This window comes from Sebastes umbrosus, chromosome 13 (genome assembly GCF_015220745.1).
Source record: "Sebastes umbrosus isolate fSebUmb1 chromosome 13, fSebUmb1.pri, whole genome shotgun sequence".
Lineage (NCBI taxonomy): Eukaryota > Metazoa > Chordata > Actinopteri > Perciformes > Sebastidae > Sebastes > Sebastes umbrosus.
In genome coordinates, this window is record NC_051281.1 from 24163618 (window position 1) to 24186287 (window position 22670).

Here is a 22670-nt window from a genome sequence, read left to right on the forward strand (position 1 = left end):
GAAAGACTTGAACAGTTTTTGGTTTTACTACAAACTGTTAACAGCTTGCTGTTGTTGATTCATGATGTTGATAACATGCATCCATTAGGGAACGTAGGCTTCTGTATGCTGGTCCACAATCAAGAGTTTCAGTTCAGTCTAGCAGGTAATGAGCAGATCACAGAGGTGGACTAGTCACTGTTGTGTTTCAGAGTTGTCTGTCAACTTCAGTGTTCAGGGAGAAGACAAGCCAGTGTCCCCTCAGGCAGGGTTGGACTGGGTGCTGCGCTACTTATGACGTAATCCAGTTGGCCAGAGGCTGCGGTGTGATCTGCCCGAAAGGACAATGCCACGTGACTTGTTGCAACACAAGGGAGGTACTGAGTTATGCTGTACAACATCAGAGGAAAGGAAATTGCAAAGACAACATCAAAGTCTAGGCTGACAGACAGGTTGCTGAAATAATGCACCATGCATGGTATAAGAGAGAGGAATTCTGGGGGACAGGGATAAAGAGATTGGAAGACAAGGCTAGGCGGATAGAGACATTTTTCCTATGTATTAATTTACAGCAGAGGATGTTTGATCTAGGTTGTATTCCATGCAGAAAAGGTAGTCAGTAGAGGAAAAAGCACTGTTAAAAGTACTGCCATGTTGCTAACCAAGAACTCTCTCTTGTGCTTGTTTACCAAAGCAAATACAATTTCAAGAGAATTATTGGCCAGCATATGAGCTGTGTGCTGTCGGAGTGATATAACTCATGAGAGGGATTCACAATCTAGACAGAATGACACATCACTGCACAGGCAGCGAAAGAGATGAGGAGTAAGAGAGTTCAACGCAGGGACAGAAAGCAAGAGATGGAGAGAGTGGGCATGTGTGTTTATGTTGTTCAAAGGAACAGGGTTTCCTTCTGGGTCTGAAGGGAACTATAAAACTATGTTTATTCTGACATATGGACACAAATACCACAGAGAAAATGGTATGTTATAGCTGGGGTAGGCAATTTATTTCATGTCAGTGGGCAAAAATCCCATAATAACCTTTCAGCATATTGTAACTCAAGTAGTCTGAGAGAAAAATTTGATTTCTGAACCTCCTCTTGGCTCTGTTTTCACTTTCAGGCTTAAAAAAATCAGCATTTTACGAGAGACTTTGGCCAATCACAGGTCATTTCAGAGAGAGGGCATTCCTATTGGCTGTTCTACAAATGCAGATGCGCGTGCACGTCCCTTCAGATGGTGAAAGCCTGATTCAACAGCGGAATATCATGCAGAAAAAAATGTATATTCCAGCATTTGCAACAACTGCCTATACTGCAAAGCAAAACCCCCCAAAAAAGGAAGACGGACTTTTCAAAAAGAGTCTGACAATATCACCAAAGCGTTTCAGAGATGGAGAGAAAAGGTTGCTAATATTTTAGCCCTCTGCTCACGGCTGTGGCTGGCTCACGGTTACGCTTAGTAGAAGGCTAACCTATTAGCAACATTTTCTCTCCATCTGTGGGACGCTTCGCCGATATTGTCAGACTCTTTTTGATAAGTCGGCTTTCTTTTTGGCTGGGGGTTGCTTTTTGGAAAGCTACAGCCTCGAATCACAGTATGTCATCTCAAAGGGCTCAACAGGCCCACAAGTTTGCAAAGAAAACAGGACGGTAATTCTCATAGAATTGCCGCCATATAATGGTATCGGGATCACAATGACGATCGAGATGATGTTTGAAATGAATGACTAGTGGTGCCTTCAAATGAAACTCGTGAGCTCATGTTCACAACATGGGTAGTCGTGTACACGATATGCTTGGTGTTTAAGTGGTTAAGTCATGAGAACACCGCTGCCAAGCAAGGGCAATATTAACGTTACTGTCGGCATCTCGTAGCCACAGAGGCTAACAATTCAGCAAGCTAGCAAGTGGGTAACATAATGCAGGAAATGCAAAGGCATAATGACTGAGGAAAATGTTGATATTCCCGACAGCCTCAACAAACACGTCATAAGTCATGAACTCGGAGCTTTCAGAAACTTTCCACTTCCGAGGTCGTGAATACAACAAGAGGGGGGCGTTCATATGGACATATCTGGTGAACACGGTAAACACCACTCCATTTGAAGGCACCATAGTACTCACACAGGTTACTGTGTGTATAGCGCGTGCATATGGCTGTACTCGTCTGGTGGGAGGGGCTTATGGCAGAGAGGGGAGAGCTGCTGGAGGAAGGCTGGATTTTCAAATTCTGGCATCTTTTTTTGTTTGTTTTTCTTTTTGCCTTTTCCAGAAAACTGCCTACCCACTTGAATTACAATAAGCTGAAAGGTTATTATGGAATTTTTGCCCAATGACGCAAAAAATAAACTGCCTACCCCGGCTTTAAATGTTACATTACATTAAACTGACACATTAACACACACACAAACCTGATTGGTACCAGAGTTCTAATGAGAACAAACTCACACATGGATGCTCAGCTGATCAGTGCCTGTAGGTTCACACACACAAAAAGACACCGCTGTGTAAGTGTAAAAAGACTTCTATTCTCACAGCTGTAATGTTCTGTGACTTCCTCCTGAGGGGAGTTGGAGTTGGTCCAATTAAGGAAGAACGACTTAGATAATATGTCTAAGTAAGTGAACTACATGAGTATGCACGGCTTCAGGTGTGATCACAGCCTCGGTGTGACCTCACCTGATGTTCTTTGGTATTAAGCCAAATTGAGAAACGTAAGACTGTTGCATCTCTGCATTTCATTCCTTGGTTTCATCCTTGCAAGTGGGTAGTATCAGCAAATAGCAAACCCTGGCTTAAAACATATCATTCACACACAATTAGCTCTTGGATAGGCTAGTTGTAGAAGCGTATCAGATGTTTCATCAGCTGGGGAGACAGACTACCATCTTTGCCATGAAGTACCATTACACATGAATATGATCATCAGTCTAGACTGCGGTTTACCCTCAGTTCATTACATTTTGCTAAGATGGAAAACATAGTAACTCCTGGCTATCAGATGTCCACATCAATCTCCTTATACCCACAATGCCTTGCTTTTTTGGCTTAAACAGGCCTGCACAAACAAACTAACCTCTCTCCCATTTTTGTACATTCATTCCATTCTCTGTTCCCCTTGCCGTCATGGAGATGAGATTTTATTGCAGTTTAACTCCCATGGATGTAACAACAGAACTGAAGCAAGATCAGTTTGTTCCAGTTTGTAATTGCTCTTTTATTCTGAAGTTCGTACCTCTGCCTTAATAAAGGTTTCAGGCAACCCTATCCAACCCAGGACCAATTGGTTTTCACTTATTTTTTAGAACAGTGAGTTTAGTTTACTGGTATAACTTTAACCTGCATGGGACCTACCTACAGGACCTTTCTGACAAAGCAAAACCTTCTTCGGCCTGCTGCACTGCCACGTTGATCCAAATGTTCCTTCAGTCATTGTTGAAAATAATCCATATTAAATATAAATTGTATCTGTTTTTTGTGATCAAGTTTTTATTGTTTTGTATCTTAAAACTAAATAGACCGTGGAACAATGAATCATCATCCAAAATACATAGTGTCTACCTCTGCGGTTTGTTCACAACTTGTAGTAGCTAGAATACAAATCATTATGTGCATGCTCTTTTCTAAAGAATCAACCTCACACATTTGTCTTCACAGTTTTGCAATTTAAACAAATTTGAATTTTACTGCATAAGTGATTGTCCTTTTGTTCTTTTCAGTAAATCAAGAAAAGATTCCTGCCTAAGAAAGATATTTTTACCAAATGAAATGACTGATGAACACTTTAAAAATCTGGAGGAATATGAGGCACTCAATAGGCCACTGGAAACACATTTTCTGATCTCCGTTGACTCACGAAAGATACACGTCACCCCTCTATAAATGTGACCTATGCACAATACAAAGGAACATGCTGAAGCAACACCACATAGACAGACTGTCAGCCAAACATCCACCAACAACAACTGCATCAGAGGGTTTAGGCATCGGTCTACAAAAGGATTCAGATATGCTCCTGCGTCGCCTGTTATGGCCCCAGCGTGGCGCTGAAGAGATTTATTGGCCCCTCATTCATCTCTCCGTGTGCTGTAATGAGAGTCGACTGGCAGAGGCAGACAGGCCCTGTGGTCTATCTCCTTTCTCCATCTGCCAGACAGTTGTGCTCATTAATTGCCAACCGATTGTTGCTGAAAGGAATTTCAAATTCAATTTACATTCACAGCCTTTAGGAAGACCAACAGAGAAAGCATATCTCACAAATTACAAATATTAGAAATTGAATAAAAATTGCTGGAAAAAAAAATAAAATCCAACTGCGTCTCACATGCAACAATGGCATGCAGGGACCTGATGAACTGGGAGATTGCAACACGGAACTGCTATCTTAACTCGGAAAAAAATCCTTGAGTTGAGCAGATTAAATAAGAGAGCAGATTATATGGGGTTGGCGCCGCCAAGGGTCCCACCACTGGACAGATTTGTACTGGCAGTGTTGGAGGGGGGGCATTAGGACATAGGGATTTACAGCTACTGCTGCTGCTGCTGCTGTTAGTGACAATGATGGTGGCTGTGGTTGTGACACACAAAGGAATCATCATTTGCACAGTGCAATCTGTAAAAACGCCAGGAAAGCGGAGATTGCATTCAGTGAGAGAGAGAGATAACAAAGGAGGTGGGAGGTTTCTCAGGGTTAAAAATAGGGCGGGATCTGTGGAGGACCGGTATAGAGAGTGAGAGGAGGAAAGGGAAACTGTATGTGTGTGGGAAAGAATCAATGTGTGAGAAAAGCCATAGAGACAGATAATATGAACAGATAAAAAGAGAGCATAGACAGAAAGACAGAAGAGAAGACGGAACAGAAAACAGAAAAAAAGGGTATCAGCGGGATGTCCATCACTCTCTGCAATCCTCTTCCTCCTCATCCTCTCTGCTCCTCCCTCTCTCATCCATTGCTGCGTCATTAGCATCATGGCGCAGCCCTGTTACCAAGCTGGCTCTGCTATCATTGGACACATAAACGTGTACTACTATACTCTGCAACTCTGCTCTGGCAGCCCTGCACACACACACACACACATACATATACCACAGGCAGAGAGGTTCACTTCACATCATTAGATTAAAAGGGTATTCTAACCAGAATTAGTTTTGATTCAGCCATGTAAGGTTAGACAATGTAGAATTTGACCCCCCCTCTTCACTCTTATTAGGAGCTGAAGTTTGAGTGAAATGTATTTCCTGCCCTCAATTTGCATGTTATCCCTGAGTCTGCATTGGTTTCCCTCAGAATTACATAAAATATAATACTGTATGTGTTAGCTCTTTAGTGGACAGATGTGCCCCATTTATAACCTAAAGCATGCTGGGACAGGCTCCAGACCCAAAACCCTTTGAACGCCTATATGAATACTTAACCTTCTTTGGCAATGGCTTGATTAAAACAAGAATTCTGCCGATACCATTTTCTTTAGATTTACTTGAAAATTAGATTGAGCCAAGGTGTTTCTCTGTAGCAAACTGAATTTACCGAAACTAAAATTTGTGGAGATAAGTTGTTTTATGCTGACCTCTTGTGTTTTACGGATTAACCCAATTACGACTGCAGCAAATATCACATAAAGGACTAATTCCACCCATTAATCGCAGACTTAAACCATGTGGTCCCTACCACACTAAACACACAGAGCTCAGAGATATTGTCAGAATTAAAGGTGCTGAATGCGAGATTGGGAGCAAATCTATTGCCTCCGCACGGCTGCACGACTGCGTTATCAACTGTAACCGCTGTATGAGAGCAGTGCGGAGTGGCGGCCGTGAGCTAGCCAGTGGGGCACGCTAACATGCACTAACATAGACTAAAAGCACGCACGGCCAACCGGCTATGTCAACAAAGCACAGAGAAGCTCTGATTACAACACACACAGAGGGAGAGAGACTTCATTCTCTGCTCAGGTAGACATTACTCCTGTACATCTTTACATGGACAATAGTTGTTTGCTGCTATATTACGGATATCGTATAGAGCACCTTTAAATGGCATAGTGTTTTCAAATACCATAATATTAATAATATGACAATATTTTGAAAATAACTAATGTTGCTTTCACCAGATATTCACACAACATAGAATTTTAAGAGTCAGTAGAAAGTACTGGACATGATGACCAAACAATTATTAATTTTACTCAGCTAGAACAGTCTAGTAAATAGGGATACACCGATACCGATACTACATCGGATATCGGGCCGATACTGACTCAAATAGCTTTATCAGGTATCGGTGAAAATAGGGCCAATCCATTCAATTAAATTCAATGTTTATAAACTATAGACATTATATACTGCAATTTAAATTTCTGTTTAAGTTATGACAGATTTGTTACTGCATTAAAAAGACACCTGAATTGAATTCCTGTTAATTTTGAAGATTTTTTACCAAGTTGTTGGTGTACAATTTATTATTTTAATAACAAATAACAATTCAGTGAATTTATATCTACGTATTTATTTATTACATTTTGTTTTACAGAGTTAGGAAAGCAATATTTAAGTCAAGCCTGATGTTGCCCTACACATAAAAGAACGATCTCATCCACTTCCACACATTGAGGCATACAGCTTATTAATGAAACACTGGTATCGGATCGGTACTCGGTATCTGAAAAAGTCGGATCGATGCATCCCCACTAGTAAACCCCCCAAAAATGATTGCTTTTCCTTGATAATGTATTTTCATTAAAACAATATTCATATTATGTATTTATATCACACATCTCACAACAGCAAATCCCCCGCGATACAAAAAACATGTGGCGGTGGCTGCCTCATTCATAACACACTGCATACACCTCCTGACTTTACACTTTACCCAGAAAGCCTCACACAACCACTCCCACCCCATACACAAATAGACAAATGTCATAGCATGTGGAAGAACACACAAGCTCTGCATCACCCTGAAGGCTTTCCTTCATCAGTAGAGCGGAGCACTGTGTGTCGCAAGCTTTTCATCTGAGCTCTGCACAGATCTCTGCTCTCCGAGGGTTCACAAAGTTAACATGGTTTGGGATTAACAGTTAACGTGGAACAGCGCCAAGGCTCCAAAGTCCCCCTTCAAGTTGAACAGACCGATTCACTCTGGAAATGAACTTTGAGGTTTACAAGCATGCTCGATGCACATGGGCTCATATTGTAAACATAATGTGTCAAATATGTCACTTCCAAAGATTTCACTTTATGGAAAACTGTCAGTTTTCCATAAAGAGAATCAACTACGCAACAAGAGAGGTGTGTTTTTGTAAGAGTTTGTATGTGTGTGTTTGTTTGTGTGTATGCACACTTGGCTGTCAAAGGTTGATTGTATTAGCACAAGCTTTGAACAAAGGTTACAGAGGGTCCTCTATGGGTTTGCCGCTGTCATTCAAACTGACTTCAGACACAAACACACTCTATTCCCAACTCCCCAACATCCTGATGCAGTAAATGAAAGAGAAATGCTATTGATCAAGTGGGTCCATGAGGGGGAGACAGACAAACACAGAAAGAGACAGATAGGGCAGGCTGCCTCTTACAGAGCCAAACTACAGCATGTCTACCATCTCTACAGGTTTACGGACTTATCTGGATCATTCTGATGAGTAAAACCCAGGGCCTACTCCAATCTGGCAAATGGACTGTAGGTCTTCAGGAGACATCTCTGTGCCTAGTAACAGAGACCCGGCCCAGGACCCGAGTTGGGCCAAACTTTATTCAGTCTAATCCGAGTTTGAGAAGGGTCCCATTCTATTGCGACAGGTCTTGGGTCTGTGTGCCAACATATCGAATACTGGAGTGGATCTGAGAAGACTTGCTGTCCTATTCAAATCAAGTCTTTTGTTTTTATTTCTTTTATTTTGTAACTTATCAATGTCACTTTATGGTAGGTTTTCAACGGCTCAGTTTCAGATTGAAGAGCACAAACATGGAAGTAATAAATAGATCCGACAAAGTTCATTACATTACATTTGTACATTTATGTAGAGATGTCCCTGCCGATCCGGGCATATTTAAAAAAAGGATCATATCGGCTAAAATGAAGCCGATCAAATTGCGATCCTTTCTTTACTGTTCTCCAATGTCCACCTCAGCATGCTATAGTGTTGCAGCGCTTCTCTCCTTGGCAACAGCCGGCTTCTACAGTGTGAGCATTTTGCTGCATGTGAGAGTGAAAATTGGAGTGTGTGAGAGTGAAAAATGCTTTGGGTGCGCCGGCGATTGACTCGGATTCACGGATTCGCTAAACTCTGACGCCCATTATCATTAGCAAAGACCAGCGTAGAAAACATTCAGTTTGCAGTTTGTTTTTCGCCGTCACTCACCGCCACTTTCACCGGCTTTAAATGTCATTCTGTGTGTAACTTGATGACAGGCCAAAATTAATCCCTTACTCGTTTCTATCAAAATTAGGGTGCATATGCAGTTTTCTTTAACACAGGAAAACACGCTAAAAAGAGGCAATAGACTCCTTTCTCATTGTCAGTAGACGAATATGCCTTTCTATTTTTTTCCTTGCTGTTGGAGGTTCGACATCAGATAACACCGGAAGCAGGGTTAGTAAACAGTGAAATGGTTACTTATTTTTTTTTATATCTGTTACTTATTAAGTCTCTCTATCAAACTCTCAAACCAGAGATAGTGATTGTTGGGACAGTGGAAAGACTAACAAAAACGGTTCTGATGAGTTTTATTTTGTTTCTGTCAAGTTTGAATGAAGTGTGTCATACGACGATCAGCGAGGTAAAATGACTGTTGTCTGACTGCAGTCTGGCAGCTTTGAGGAGACCATATTAGTTGTATGTTTTGTACGTTAATTATATAATTGTCCAAATCCCTGTTGATTTTATTTATCATATATTGACTTTAATGTGCGTCACGTAGCACCGCACCTGAAAAGGGGCGAAAATTAGTTTGTCCACTCGAGTGTCATGTTTCCATCACTGCTGATCGGAGCTGAAGAATACTGAGACTACTGCAGAGACATTTGTCCCGGGAATGACTGCTGATTGTAACCTTTCCCATTGAAAACTAAAGCCAGATGTTAGTGGGTGTTAGTGGGTTTTTGTTGTCCAGTGGGAAAGAGGCTTCTGTTGTCTCGTTAAAGTTCTCCCTACAAGCCAGTGTCTGTACTCGTCAAAGAGGAAAATAGAAGAGTGAGAGGGCAAGGGGGGCTAAAGGGAACCTCTACCATAACGACGTAAAGTGCTAAATATTCTGATATCAATACTGCACTACAGATACATTACTCCTGCTTGCCTCAGGTAGCCGACTCACACTGAACAGTGTTGAACTGTATACTTAGACTAAAGCCAACCAAGGTAAGCACTTAAAATGTCGCCAAAGGGAAATGGTTCTCTTGTCTTAATAGGCCACATTATCTGCTGTACAATATCCTGTTGAGACATCATATTCCCCCGCAGGGCAACAGAAACAGCATTTTATGAGTACAACTTCAAAGTGATGTCATTTGGCTGCACCCTCGAGCATTAAGCTGCCTGAGTGTTTGAGTACCATACAACTAATCATCTGTCCAGTTTATGATGATGCCAGCTGGTCAGTCCTCCCTACAGCCACTATAGCCTATGACTGTCCTATCCATTCTCATTGTTCCCATCCTATTGTTTCCCCCAAAATCAACTTGTACCACACTGCACTGTTCCACCATGATTCAGTTACAAAAGCCTGAAGTAAGTGAAACTCATCCCTATAATTTGACAACTGAGATGTGTTTATGTTGAAAAGAGACAACGCTTTGGTCCTGTGCTAGGACCACTCAGTCTGCAGAACAACACTTCTTGTATAATACATAATGGATGAAGTCATTGTAATGATACACACGGCAAATACCACATAACAGCTTTTTGTGTTGAAGGAAGTGAGAAAAAACGGCATAACCATCTTTTATAAAACCAAACCGTGAACGGTAATGATAAGTAGAAAAAAAGGCCTTCCCATACCAGGAAATAAACCGAGGCGCCAACCACTCAATGGCTCCCCAAAGACAGTACCGGTCCTCTACTCTGAATCTGAGAAACACAAGCTTGAACACATTTCATAAACACTTATAGCTGCGCTGATTGAAACCCCAGGAGAAGCTTGGCATAGTGCAGGAGAGGCAAGGGTGGTCATGATGCGAGGTTCCTAAAGCCTCATCCACACTGGGAACGTCAGGAGCTGGTGGCGGCTGCGTGGCGTGGCATGGCGGCTGCGTGATACACGCGTCGGGCGTTCACACCAGCTGCATTTCAGGAGACTACGGAGGTGCTGACCGCTCTCCTACCGGCGATCTAATCCCCTAGCCGCGGGGAGTGAGGTAGAGGGAGAGCAGGGTGTGCTAGCTAGCTAATTATTGTCTCATTTGTAGTCTGATAAACAGTAAATTCATCAAATTCAGTGGTAGCAAACGCACAAATAGGCTACTAGTTCACCAGTCACCACAAACGGATAAAGCAAATGTTTTTTTAACCAATGAAATTACGCATAAATGGCATGCTTCCTGTGATTGGTTAGAATGGTGTTCACTCAAGAAATGAACGGTTCCAGAGTTCACTTGACAGCGGTCTGAGATCACTCCTTCGAGGCGGACCAGAGAGCGGTTGTTTGGTCCGCACCAGAGTTACAGTCTGGCGTTCACACCAACCCAAACGAACCACACCAAGGGGGTAAACGCTCCAGGGTTCAGTTCAGCCGGACTAAACAAGGCTGGTATGAACGCGCCCTAAATGACTAGTTGGGAATCAGGACCAGAGGTAAAAATACTAGAAATACTAAAGAGTCTTGGCTTGTTTTGAGCGCTTCAATGGTGCAGACCTCTTTTTTTTCTTCCAGTATCATAATGATGGTCATATTGCCACGCCTGTGGTCTGCTCGAGCCACAACGCCCAGACACGGCTCAACGACATTACAGGTGGCACCGGGTTGTCTGAGCGATTACTTCAAGACCCGTCAAAACCCGGAAACCGGTCCCACCAGCCTTCATTGATTTAGTCAGTAAACCAGCTCAGCTCCCAGGCTCAGCTCTGGGAGAGGAAGAGAGATGAAAATGATGTAGTGGAGAGGTGACGTGATGGATGGTTACTGACAAGAGCCGAACCCGTCGCCTGGAGGCAGGGAAGGTGTGAAAAAAAGTGAAGTACAAATCACATCCGTGTTCAATGTTTTTTTTGTGGTCCTGCAGCATTGGGGAGTTCAAAGTGGCACTAAATCTGTCAAAAAAAAAATCAAGGCAATTGTCACACAGGAGAGTGCTTTCAATACAAGTGTCCATCAAATATAGTATTTTTTCTTGAGGTCTTTTCTTGCTTTTCTAATTAAAATTCTTTGAATGCCACAATCATGTTCTGTTAAAATCAAAGCATGAACTTGAATAAGAGGAAGAGGGGGCATTCATTTCAGTACAACTAAAGTAGTTTTGTTTTTGTTTGCCATTATTGAATGGTAAAATAAAAGTATGACCCAAGGAGAAGACAGCGGTGCTGATCACCATTCTAGAGTCATAACATTATTTTGTTAAATCTGCTGTCGTAAAAACACTGGAGTCAGTCGATGCTGCTGGTACGGTGATTGCAGCTTACTCAGTGTTGTGCTTTCTGTATCAGGGTCAGCTAACTGTATACAAGGGCATAAAATGATGTGATGTGTGATGTGCTCATGGGGAACTGCAAAAGTCTGAATCCTGAGATGGGCGTGGCCAAGCATTAATTGTAGAGCAGACAGGCAACATTTCACACGTCAAGCAGGGTTGTGTACAGCATGTGCACACTCAGACAACTACTGGCCTAAATTTAACCTCATCAACAGATTATCTACAAAAACCACCAGAGTGAATTTGGTGTGCTTCTGACAAACATGCCGCCGACTCGCTCGCTCTTGCTTCCTCAACAGCGCCACACCTCTGCCTTTAGCTGATCAGTAGGTGTATGCAGACATGTTTCGAGTTGATTTGGCTACTGAAACCACAGCTGGGATGCGGCTGCTGACTCGACACACCCCGAGATGGATGGGGTCGCACAGAAGGAAATCGCTCTGGAAAATGACAACTGCACCAAGAGGTGTCCATCTACTGCTGCACACATGACTCTCTTCGTTTGAAATTGCATGTGCATGAATCATTAAATTGCTCTATTTAGAAACAGTCAGACTAGCCTGGCAACAGCAATCACTGATGTTCATGCTTTCTGCTCCATTAAGAGGGGCATTTCCAAGGCTTAGCTGATCACATTGCACACAAATACCAGTTTGTTCAACTTCAGTGTCTCATCGCAGTCATTTGTAGGGCTGTCGAAAATACCATTTTTTTAGGCTTCGAAGATTCTGTGAGAAATAATGTAAGGTATTCCAAGCTTCGGGACAGTGCCGCTGCCGTACTGTACACACACTCACCTCTACACATAACAAACAGCGATATCAGTCTGAGAATAACTAATAATAATTCATTAACATTAATTAACATTATGGTTCCCTTATAGCATTGGGTTTAAATCTGAAATATTGACAAATATTAAAGTCTCTTGTCCCATGTGTCTGAGCTGAGACTCCATACGGAGCAGATGCAATTTCAGTTTGTAGTGTCCGTCGTCCGACCATCTATTGATAACATGCCGCTGATACGTGAAAATTAGCTGTTCTAATTCTGTCATGACGGTGGGTAATTGTTATTTATTATTTAAATAATAAATCATGCACCAACAACTTGGCAGAAAAAATCTTCAAAATTAACAGGAATTACAATTCAAGTGTAAACCTTTTTAACGCAGCAACAAATTGGTCAAAACTTAAAAAGGAATTTAAATTCCAGTCTATAATGTGTATAGTATATAAACATAGAATAATGAATTTAATAGGTCGGCCCCATTGTCACCGATATCCGATCCAGCTATTTGAGTCAGTATCGGCCCGATATCCGATCCTGTATCGGTGCATCCCTATATATAAAAGCACTTTAGAAGAGTTTTTGTTGGACTTCCATACTGTCATTCATTTCTGTGAGATACTAACTTGATTATTCAATGACTTCTTCCTTAGATTTAGAAACACTTTTGATTTGATTTTCCCAGGTTGAACAAATGTACTGTGGTATGCTATGTTATGTTATGTTATGTTAAGTATGAAATCCTCTGTCAGTATCTTGCATACTAGATTACATTATAAAAGTTTAGCTGGAGCAGGCACTGTGTCAGCGAGCACACCTGAGACTAGCCAAACAAAAGTATACTGTCAGTTTACATGCAAACATACCATAATGCTTAGCCAGTTTACAGCCTGAAGCTTCCTTAAACATTAACACAAAAAACTGCTAATGCAAAATGTCCACCCTATGTACTCATGCTTGAGAGTGTAAAAAAAAAAGAACCTTGGTGGAGCCTTTTGTTATGTTTGAATATCACAATTTAATTTTGTTCAAGAAAAAATATCTTATGTTATACTGTAGACCCAAACTAAATGTTAGTTTGACGTCATGTTAAACCCCGTCCAGTCGTGGGATATACCAAGGCCTGTTGAAGGAGGCTGGGACACGGGCGGACACGGGTCTTGGGATGTTGGGTATAACACATGCGCAGTGTAACTGAAGCTGCGGTCGTGCGTTGCGATTGGCTCAATTTCTTGGAGTGCAGACCAGACTTTACTGCGCATGTGTTGCACCCCAAACATATGACGCGTTGATGACGCGTGACCCAGCCTCTTTCAACAGGCCTTGGGATATACAAAGAAAAGTACACAGTGATTCTGTTCCTCTGTAAATAAGAGTTTTTAGCTACACTTGATGTGTCAGCTAACCAGTATGGCAGTACAACAATCTAACGTCTGTTATCCAAACACTAATGGTATGTGCAGCAAAGAAAACACACTGAATGGGACAGTGAAGTTTAGGTTTAGGAGAGTGTAAAAGACTGTAAAGCTCTTTCTTTAAACAGTTGCTTGGTATTAGAGGCATCCACCCAAAGCACCATTTATGGCGAATGAATCCATCAGTCTCTCTCTCTCTCTCTCTCTCTCTCTCTCTCTCTCTCTCTCTCTCAAACTAAATAGTTTCCACATTAGTTGCCAAGTGATCAGCTAGGCCTGGGCTGAGGATACTGCCTGTGTTGGGCTAACTAACAACACGAGTAGTGCTGCTGAGAAAGTAGAGATGTGTTTGTCTATCAGCCCCTAAGAAGAGGAAACGTCATCACCTGCTTTTGACAGACTGACTCATACTAAACATAGGCTAAAGAGAGAACAGTTGTGTTTTCTAACCTTGCATCTTTTGAGCAGTGCTTACTAGGAAAGATGATTTGATGCAGACTTTGAGGCCACTGTTTGGCACATTGTAGGGAGCTTTGTCTGCTACCACAAGTAGTGACTCCTCTTTGTGAAGCTCCATATCTGCCGGCTCGGGCCTTCCAATACCTTGAGCTGTAACCAGGCCAGATCCGATGAAGCCTCTCTTGCTCCGTGTCCTAAACTCGCATTTTTCAAACTCTTCCTAGCCTCTCATCACCATTTTCTCTCAGGCATGTGCCAGACTTCTGGCAGCAAAAATGCAGCAGTGCAACATAGCCTACATGGTAATTTGAAGCACACAAAAACTTCCATGCACAACAAACAGGGCATCATAGCACTGAGACTGCAGAGACAGAGAGCTACAGTATGTAGGGTAGTGGGGGCAGGCTCGGCTTTGTTCGGGCAGATATCGCTGACATTTTGAGGCCCACATGACGCAAAAGCAGCATATCCTGACATGAAATCAGAGCTTTAGTAAACAATGTGTTCTAACAGTTACGGCAGAGTAAGCAACCTGTGGCTGGGCACTGAGAGAACTGCTGATGTAATCACATTGCCGGGTCAGATACAAATGTGCCCTAGATTGAACTCCAAAATAAAGCACAATCAATCACAGAAGAAGAATGTGAGCCAGTTCTATGGTGAAGGATAACAATAATGCTACGTGCCTTTGCCTGCTTGAGAACATTTTGCTTTACTGCACGGCAGTCAGAAAAACTTCCTCCTTAAACAAACTAGAAAGGGCCATTATAAGGCTGTACAATAATATGGAAGTGCAGTCCAAACACAGAAAAGAAACAGAGAATTCTGCAACAAGCACACACTGTAGCATCGATGTTTACAAGTTGCTCTATTTGATTCAAAGGCCAGTAGCATCTATCAGTGTTTCCCCTATATTTAGGCCACTGCTATAATTCCACACGATCGTTAATATCCTCTGCTCTGTGCGGGGCTTAGCCTCTACCCACATCCACACCCACACACACACACACACACACACGGAGCAGAGGACATGCAGGTGAAGTGAAGATAACGTGTGTCGCACCGGTTACAAACAAGCTTGGAAGTGAACGACACGCTAACATGCTGTCGGATTTTGTGTTTTTCGCTGGACTCCATTTAAAAAATAGTGTTTTAAATGCTACATTGCTTATCAGCAACCGGTCATATGATAACTTAGGAGGCAATTTGGCCTTGTGTGCTCTGATCCATTTGGCATGCAGTTAACACACCAGTCATACTTTAGTTTTAATGAAAACTGGCATTGCATTTGCTCCTGGTGTTCTTCAACGCCTGATGTGAAGAGTGGTTCATGTGGATTTTGGATGTGCAGAATAGACGCTCAGCGCCTCGTCACCCTGCTGGCGTTTTGTAGCATAGTGTAAATACACGGCTCTCCCATTGCGAAGAGTTCAAAAAAGTAAAAATGTGAACATAGCGGTTGTGGCGGTTGCTTGCCATCCCCTGCGGTTGGCTTGTGAATAGCGGGTATTGCAATATTCCGGTTATTGCGGCAGCCCTATTGATACATATTTTTAAAACATTTAAAAGAAACTTTTAAGTGTTAAATTGGAGAACGGAATTTTGTGTTGGTGTGGTTTCACTGCCCCAAAGCAGTCGACACAGAAGAAACACTGTAGATGTAACAAAAGCAGCCCTGTTTGGGATTTTGAAAACAGACCATATCTAAATGACCGATAGTCGTTTGAATCAGACATTTAAACCATAAAGTTGCTTTGAACCTTTAATCACAAATAACTAACTCACAGTGGAATTAGCTATAACAAACACTTCCTAATAAACTGAAGGCAAAACAACACGTCTAACATGCTGTTAAACAAAACATTGAGTTACATTGAGTGAGTCCACAATTGCAGAAAATTTCAGTGGACGGAAAATGAGTTGAGGATTAAAAAGTGCTGTTTTGTCTAAAACAGAATGCAAACGGAGAGTCATAACGCTACTTTGGTTGTATTTGGTTATAGTAAAAGCTTAAACCAGTGTGGGTGCAGGTGTGTGGAAACCTGCAACACAACTTGGTATTATTATATATTATATGGTTTACCTTGAAGTTGCTGCAGTTGACCCAGGAGCTGGCGATGCCGTCGACCATCTTGTCCAGTGCCGTCTGATCCTGCTCCAGGTCGGGGGACTTCTCCTTGTCCAAAATGTAATCAATGATCTCCTGCCCCACCTGCAGCCGGCGGCCCATGTCCTTCTGCAGGACCTGGGCCAGGCAGTTCTCCATGCTGGGCTCCGTCATCCTGGTCTCTGATAACCGACCCCTCTGGCTTCCTCAGTCTGCCTGGCTGAATGTCTGACTGACTGACTGACTGGCTACTAGCAAGCCTCCACTGCTCAAAGCAGCGGGAGTGACAGCTAAACAAAAGGAGCCCCAGTTAATGAGTGTTTGGCTGGGTGACCCGGAAAAAAGGGAGAAAAAAGAAAAAGAAGGCAAGTGTACACAGTTCTGCTTGTATTTTTATCCCAGAGGACAAGGCCTCGTCTTTGTGCCAAGTGCTAGCTGTAGCTAGCGAGCTAGTGGCCGTGCCCTAGGGATGGATGGAGCAGAGCAGGGCTTGGGGAATGGCAGCAATGCAGCATGTGTGTGTCTGGACAGCAGCTGGGGAAAGTTTTACTACTCCCTCCCACTTGGGTTTTCTTCTCTCCTTCTCTTAAGAGGAGTCGGAGCCAAACCGCTATACCAGGGGTAGGAGAGGTGGTTTTGGCGAGCAGCGTGCAGCGAGCAAGGCAGCAAATGGAGATGGATGGAGAGGGCTAGCTTAGAGTTCCATGTGTTGTCCCGGGATCTGCCCTGGAGAGCCCTAGAGGAGCAGAGAGGAGAGCAGACAATAGTAATCAATTCATTATCAAATCTCTTCATTACTGATTCCTCCTGGCTGGTGCATTACAATTCATCACTAGAAATTCATTTCAGATTTTTGATCTTACAGTAAAAAGAGAGTGGTTTATATAATAAAAAGCTAACCCAGTGTGGCCAAAGGTATGTGGACTCCTGTTGTCCACAAATGAAATCACAATGCTACAGCATACAGTGATATTATTATCATTATTATACAATTTTTTTGTGATTATTTGGTTTGAAAAAATATCACAAAATAGAGAAAATGCCCATCAGTTTTACTCAGTGCCCACGGTGATGTCTTTAAATCACTTGTTTTGTCCAACCAATATTTCAAAACCCAAAGATATTCAGTTTACTATCACAGAAAAGCAGCAAATCCTCATATTTGGGAAGCTGAAACCAGATCATGTTTGGCGTTTTTGCTTGAAAAATGGCTTAAATCATATGGAAATTGATTATCAAAATAGACAAATTTCACATATGGGTGTAATGTTTGGTTGTCCAAATACTTTTGGCCATGGTTTCTTTCAAGAATAGGCTATAATCAAATAATTTATGGAAATCAACATTCAAAAACAAAAATGACAAGGCAGCTGAATAAATTCTCTGAATAATTCCCCCACCCAAACACATCCCCCCCACCTCTGACAGCCTCAAATGCTCAGCCTGACAGCCCACTACTGCCGTGGAAACACAGAGGGGTTGAGCTTCAGTAGCAACTCCAAATGAATAAGACACAAGGACGTCACTGTGGCGTTTATTTGCTGCAGTTCCAAACTGCTTGGTCAAACGCTGACTGCACTTCTTCCCTTCAAATAACCCCAGGCTTTTTGTGTGACAACATTATCTAACAGAACGGACTGCTTAAACAAGCTCCATCAGACGTGGGCCTCCGTTCTGGGAGGTGAAACTCATACCTGCATGTCTTGAAGCACCCAGATACGGGCCACATTCACTGGACTATGACCTTCTTGGTGCCAAAATGTGTGAACTACTTTCTCCTTTTTAGTGCAATCATACTGTTGAAACTAGGGCCGTCAAAGTTAACGTGATAATAACGCGTTAGCGCAAATTTATTTTAACGCCACTAATTTCTTTAACGCATTTGCCGATCAATCTTTCGGAGGTTGTAGCAGGCTCAATTTTGAAGCTAGAGTGAAGATACTGGTATCATATAAGCTAGATAACCTAAGAAATCCATTGGTACTAACCATGTCATGAAGGAGGCTAAATAACGCTCCAAATTTGCACAAAATCTGGCGAGGAAAAACTGTCATGACCATTTTCAAAGGGGTCCCTTGACCTCTGACCTCAAGATATGTGAATGAAAATGGGTTCTGGGGAGTCTCCCCTTTACAGACATGCCCACTTTATGATAATCACATGCAGTTTGGGGCAAGTCATAGTCAAGTCAGCACACTGACACACTGACAGCTGTTGTTGCCTGTTGGGCTGCAGTTTGCCATGTTATGATTTGAGCATGTTTTTTATGCTAAATGCAGTACCTGTGAGGGTTTCTGGACAATATCTGTCATTGTTTTGTGTTGTTAATTGATTTCCAATAATAAATATATACATACATTTGCATAAAGCAGCATATTTGCCACTCCCATGTTGATAAGAGTATTAAATACTTGACAAATTTCCCTTTACGGTATGTTTTCAACAGATTAATCATGGACAGTCGTGCGATTAATCACGATTAAATTTAAACGGATTGACAGCCCTAGTTGAAACAATAAATAGTGAAAGAAGTTTCCTTTTTTACTGGTTGCAAATGGTAATAGTTAGAATTAATTATGGAGGATAATACAGATAAACATTGTTACCAATTAAGGGAGAAGCAATGCATGACATGAAATGCCCATAGCGCATCTAGCTGAAGCTATTTTGCAGCCACCATCCCTGGTTAGACTTTTATATGACGGTTAAAACAACTTAAATTGACAGACTTGCAGGTCGGGCTGGTTTGTTAAATTCTGTTATGTGAATGTGCACTCTTCATTCTAATTGAGCCAGGGAGGGGAGTGTGAATGTTGGTGTGATTGGGTTCTCTCTCTCTCTCTCTCTCTTTTAAGTGTACAATCTGATTCTTTCTTATTAATATTTTTTGTTCCTATGTAAAAAAAAAAAAAAAATAATAATAATGTACATCTGCACGCTCATTGTAATGTAATTTTATAGTGTTTTCACTAAAAAAAACAGGTAAACAAATAAGTGGATAAAACAGATACAGGATATATAGAGCCAATCAAACTGTATGCATGTGTATAGGCATGTGTATATGTGTTGTTTATCACTGTGTATGTATTGACATTTAAGTATGAGAGTGTATGTGTGCATGTGTAAGTAAAGAAGCTGCACTGGTCTGAGTGTAATACAGTTTAGTAATAATGTATTAGGTCTATAATTATGAGGTCATTTACATTTCAATTTGTTATCATTGTTATATGATTTTTACCACCCTAAAAATGCTTCTAATTTGATCATCCTCTTTGTTCAATTTACAACAGACTCACTCTCACCTTTGACAAGCCACCAATAAGCCACTCATCCATCCTGCTCACATAGATCAGCTTGGTGTCAATTATATTTGCCACACACACAGGAAGGGAGAGAGAGAGAGAGGAGAGAGGGGGGGGGAGAGAGACAGAGAGAGAGGGGGGGGGGGGGAGAGACAGAGATACCGAGGGAGAGAGAGAGAGAGAGAGAGAGAGAGAGGAGAGAGATGGACAGAAAGAGAGAGAGAGAGAGAGAGAAAAAGAAAGAGAAAGAGACAGAGAGAAAGAGACAGAGAGAAAGAGACAGAGAGAGAGGGAGGGGGAGAGAGAGGGAGGGAGAGATGGACAGAAAGAGAGAGAGAGAGAGATGGACAGAAAGAGAGAGAGAGAGAGAGAAAGAGACAGAGAGAGAGGGAGGGAGAGATGGACAGAAAGAGAGAGAGAGAGAGAGAGAGAGATCTCTGCTGTTAGCTGATCTCTGCTAGCTCTCAGCCTGTCTGACCATCACTGCTCTGCTAGTAGCATTGTGCATTCTGCTGTAGGACGCCCTGACAGCTTCCAGATAAACTGCTGCTAACATGAAACAAAAAGCTCCCCCTGTAATTTACCCTCGTGGCCATAAAACATTCCTCTTCTTTGTTTCTCTCTAAACCAGCTGGCCAACTGTACCAGACTAGAGTAAGGTGTGTTTAGGTGAATAAAGGCTACAGCTAGCCTCTAGCGAAGCCCTGCTTCCTTTCAATGAGCCGTCAGTCCACAGACAGACAGACAGCAGCAGCAGCACAAAGAGAAGAGGCGAGGAGGTGTTACCTCCAACATTCATTCTCCTACTCACCATATCCTGCTGTAAACGCCGCGGCTGGTTGTGGACAAACAGCTCGTATTTCTTGGTGTAAATAGACAGTCTCTACGGCTTCAGATCTCGTCTGTCTTTCTCTTTCTCTCCACTCTCTCTCTCTCTCTCTCTCTCTCTCTCTCTCCACCCGGAATGCTGCCTGCAGGACAAGAATGGGATCGTCCTGCGCATGCGCACTGGATCCAGGGATGATGTTGGCACTTGGAAAACTGTCGCATGGCAATGCAAAAAAAAAAGAAATGTCAGTGTGTATAACTCAACATCTAGCGACATCTACTGGACACATGGGGATCTATGATTTGTGCACAGTGCAATGGGAGTTTCCACCAAATGTTTTGACTCAAACTGTTGCATACAGAAAGATACGACCACAACAACAACAACAACAACAACAACAACAACACATATTAGATGTAACACACACTCTGCCTTTTATTTACTCCTCTACTTCATGTTTTTTTGGGTTGTTTTTTTTTACATTTATCCTTTGATAGTGCAATATATTGTTATTAATTGTTTTTTTTATTTGTTTGTTTGTTTTATTGACACAACAAACATTAATTACTTCTTTATTGCTTTCTTCCATTTACATGCATGTTCTTTTTAAATATCTACATATTGCAATTTGCTTAATGAATTGTATATATGTGTATATATATGTTTTTGTTTTTATTTTGTTCTTTTTTTATTTTTATTTATTATTGAATTGACGCTTTGGCAATATTGTTCACCTGACAGTCATACCAATAAAGCAAATTGAATTTAATTGAATTGAATTGGATTGAAATCAATTGATAAAAGTGAGGATTTTAAAGCTGCAGTACACAGAAAGTTTTTGGCATCATTGGCAAAAAAAATCCATAATAACCTTTCAGCATATTGAAAGTCAAGTGTTCTGAGAGAAAACTAGACTTCTGCACCTCCTCATGGCTCTGTTTTCAGGCTTTAAAGGTCCCATATTGTAAAAAGTGAGATTTTCAGATTGTCTTAAATATTATAAAGCAGGTACTGTTAAACTATCAAAACGCTCAATATACGGAGAAATACACACAGCCCGTATTCAGAAATTGGGATTTCTGTCCATTTGTGATGTCACAAATATACAATATTAAGACCATTTCACGGTTTTAAACGTAAACATTCTAAATGTGTCCCAGTTTATTTCCTGTTGCAGTGGATGTGAATAACATCAGTTGACAGGAAGTAAACATGGACCCAAGCTGTTGCCTAGCAATGCAGTTCCGTTGCAGTTCCATTGAAATGCACTAAAAGGGAGCATTTCAGACAGAGGGTAAATACAGCTATATTCAGGCAGAGTATAAGGAAAATGTTTTGTTTTTTTAACATTACAGCATGTAAACATGTTCTAGTAGAAACACAAAATACAAGTATGAACCTGAAAATGAGCATGATATGGGACCTTTAAAACATCTAGCCTGTGACAGGAGACTTGGGCCAATCACAGGTCATTTCAGAGAGAGCGTTCCTACTGAGCATTCCTATTGGCTGTGCTCCGGCTGGTGGGCGATGCTTGGTATATCCTCAACTGATCTCAACATGGCTGCCGGGTCACAAACTTTCTCATTAACCAGCTAAACCGTGCACTACAAGATGATTCTGAAAACATTTGAGGAGAGAAATAGGCATTACAGTAACAGAGTATTGATTCATATTTGATCAGCGCTGCCTAGTTTGACGGTTTGACAGGAGTTCACGAGTGATTCCCATAGACGGCAGCTGGACGGCACTGACTGGTTGTTTTCCTCCAGTCTGTGAATTCTTGCAGATGCCATTAGGAGCACTGGGGGACACCAGTGGACACAGAGGAACATGATTTTTTTCAGATTACCTGTCTCATGCCTTACTGTCAGGATATAGTGACCGTTTTATAAAAACAACTTTGTTTAATCATATTTGCTCCATTTCTACCCACTGCAGCTTTAAAGGTTCAGTGTCTGGGATACATTCCTGAAAATAGGGAAAACATGCCCTGGGCCCCACAAAAAACATTGTTCACATAAACGGTACATCAAGTAGCTAATTGTTTCTATTTCAATCAAATTATGAATAAAAAATCCAAATTACAAAAGGACCCCAGACCACAAACACAGCCCACTGAGTCAGAGACTAGTGTCCCCACAACACAAACTAGTTTTCATTAGGTGG

At 41.8% G+C, this 22670-nt stretch overlaps 1 protein-coding gene across 45 annotated transcripts in view; it reads right to left on the minus strand.

Moving 5' to 3' along the window:
- clasp1a (cytoplasmic linker associated protein 1a) overlaps nucleotides 1-20651 on the minus strand; it is a 100089-nt gene extending 79438 nt beyond the window's left edge. For all 45 annotated transcript variants that reach the window (XM_037789200.1, XM_037789203.1, XM_037789192.1 and 42 more), the window contains exons 1-2: nucleotides 20484-20651; nucleotides 16347-17106 (exon numbers count right to left, since the gene is read on the minus strand). In XM_037789200.1, the coding sequence (XP_037645128.1) occupies nucleotides 16347-16544 (198 nt within the window). In that variant the 5' untranslated portion in view covers nucleotides 16545-17106; nucleotides 20484-20651. The remainder of the gene's footprint in view (nucleotides 1-16346; nucleotides 17107-20483) is intronic.
- Between the last annotated feature and the right edge of the window lie 2019 nt (nucleotides 20652-22670).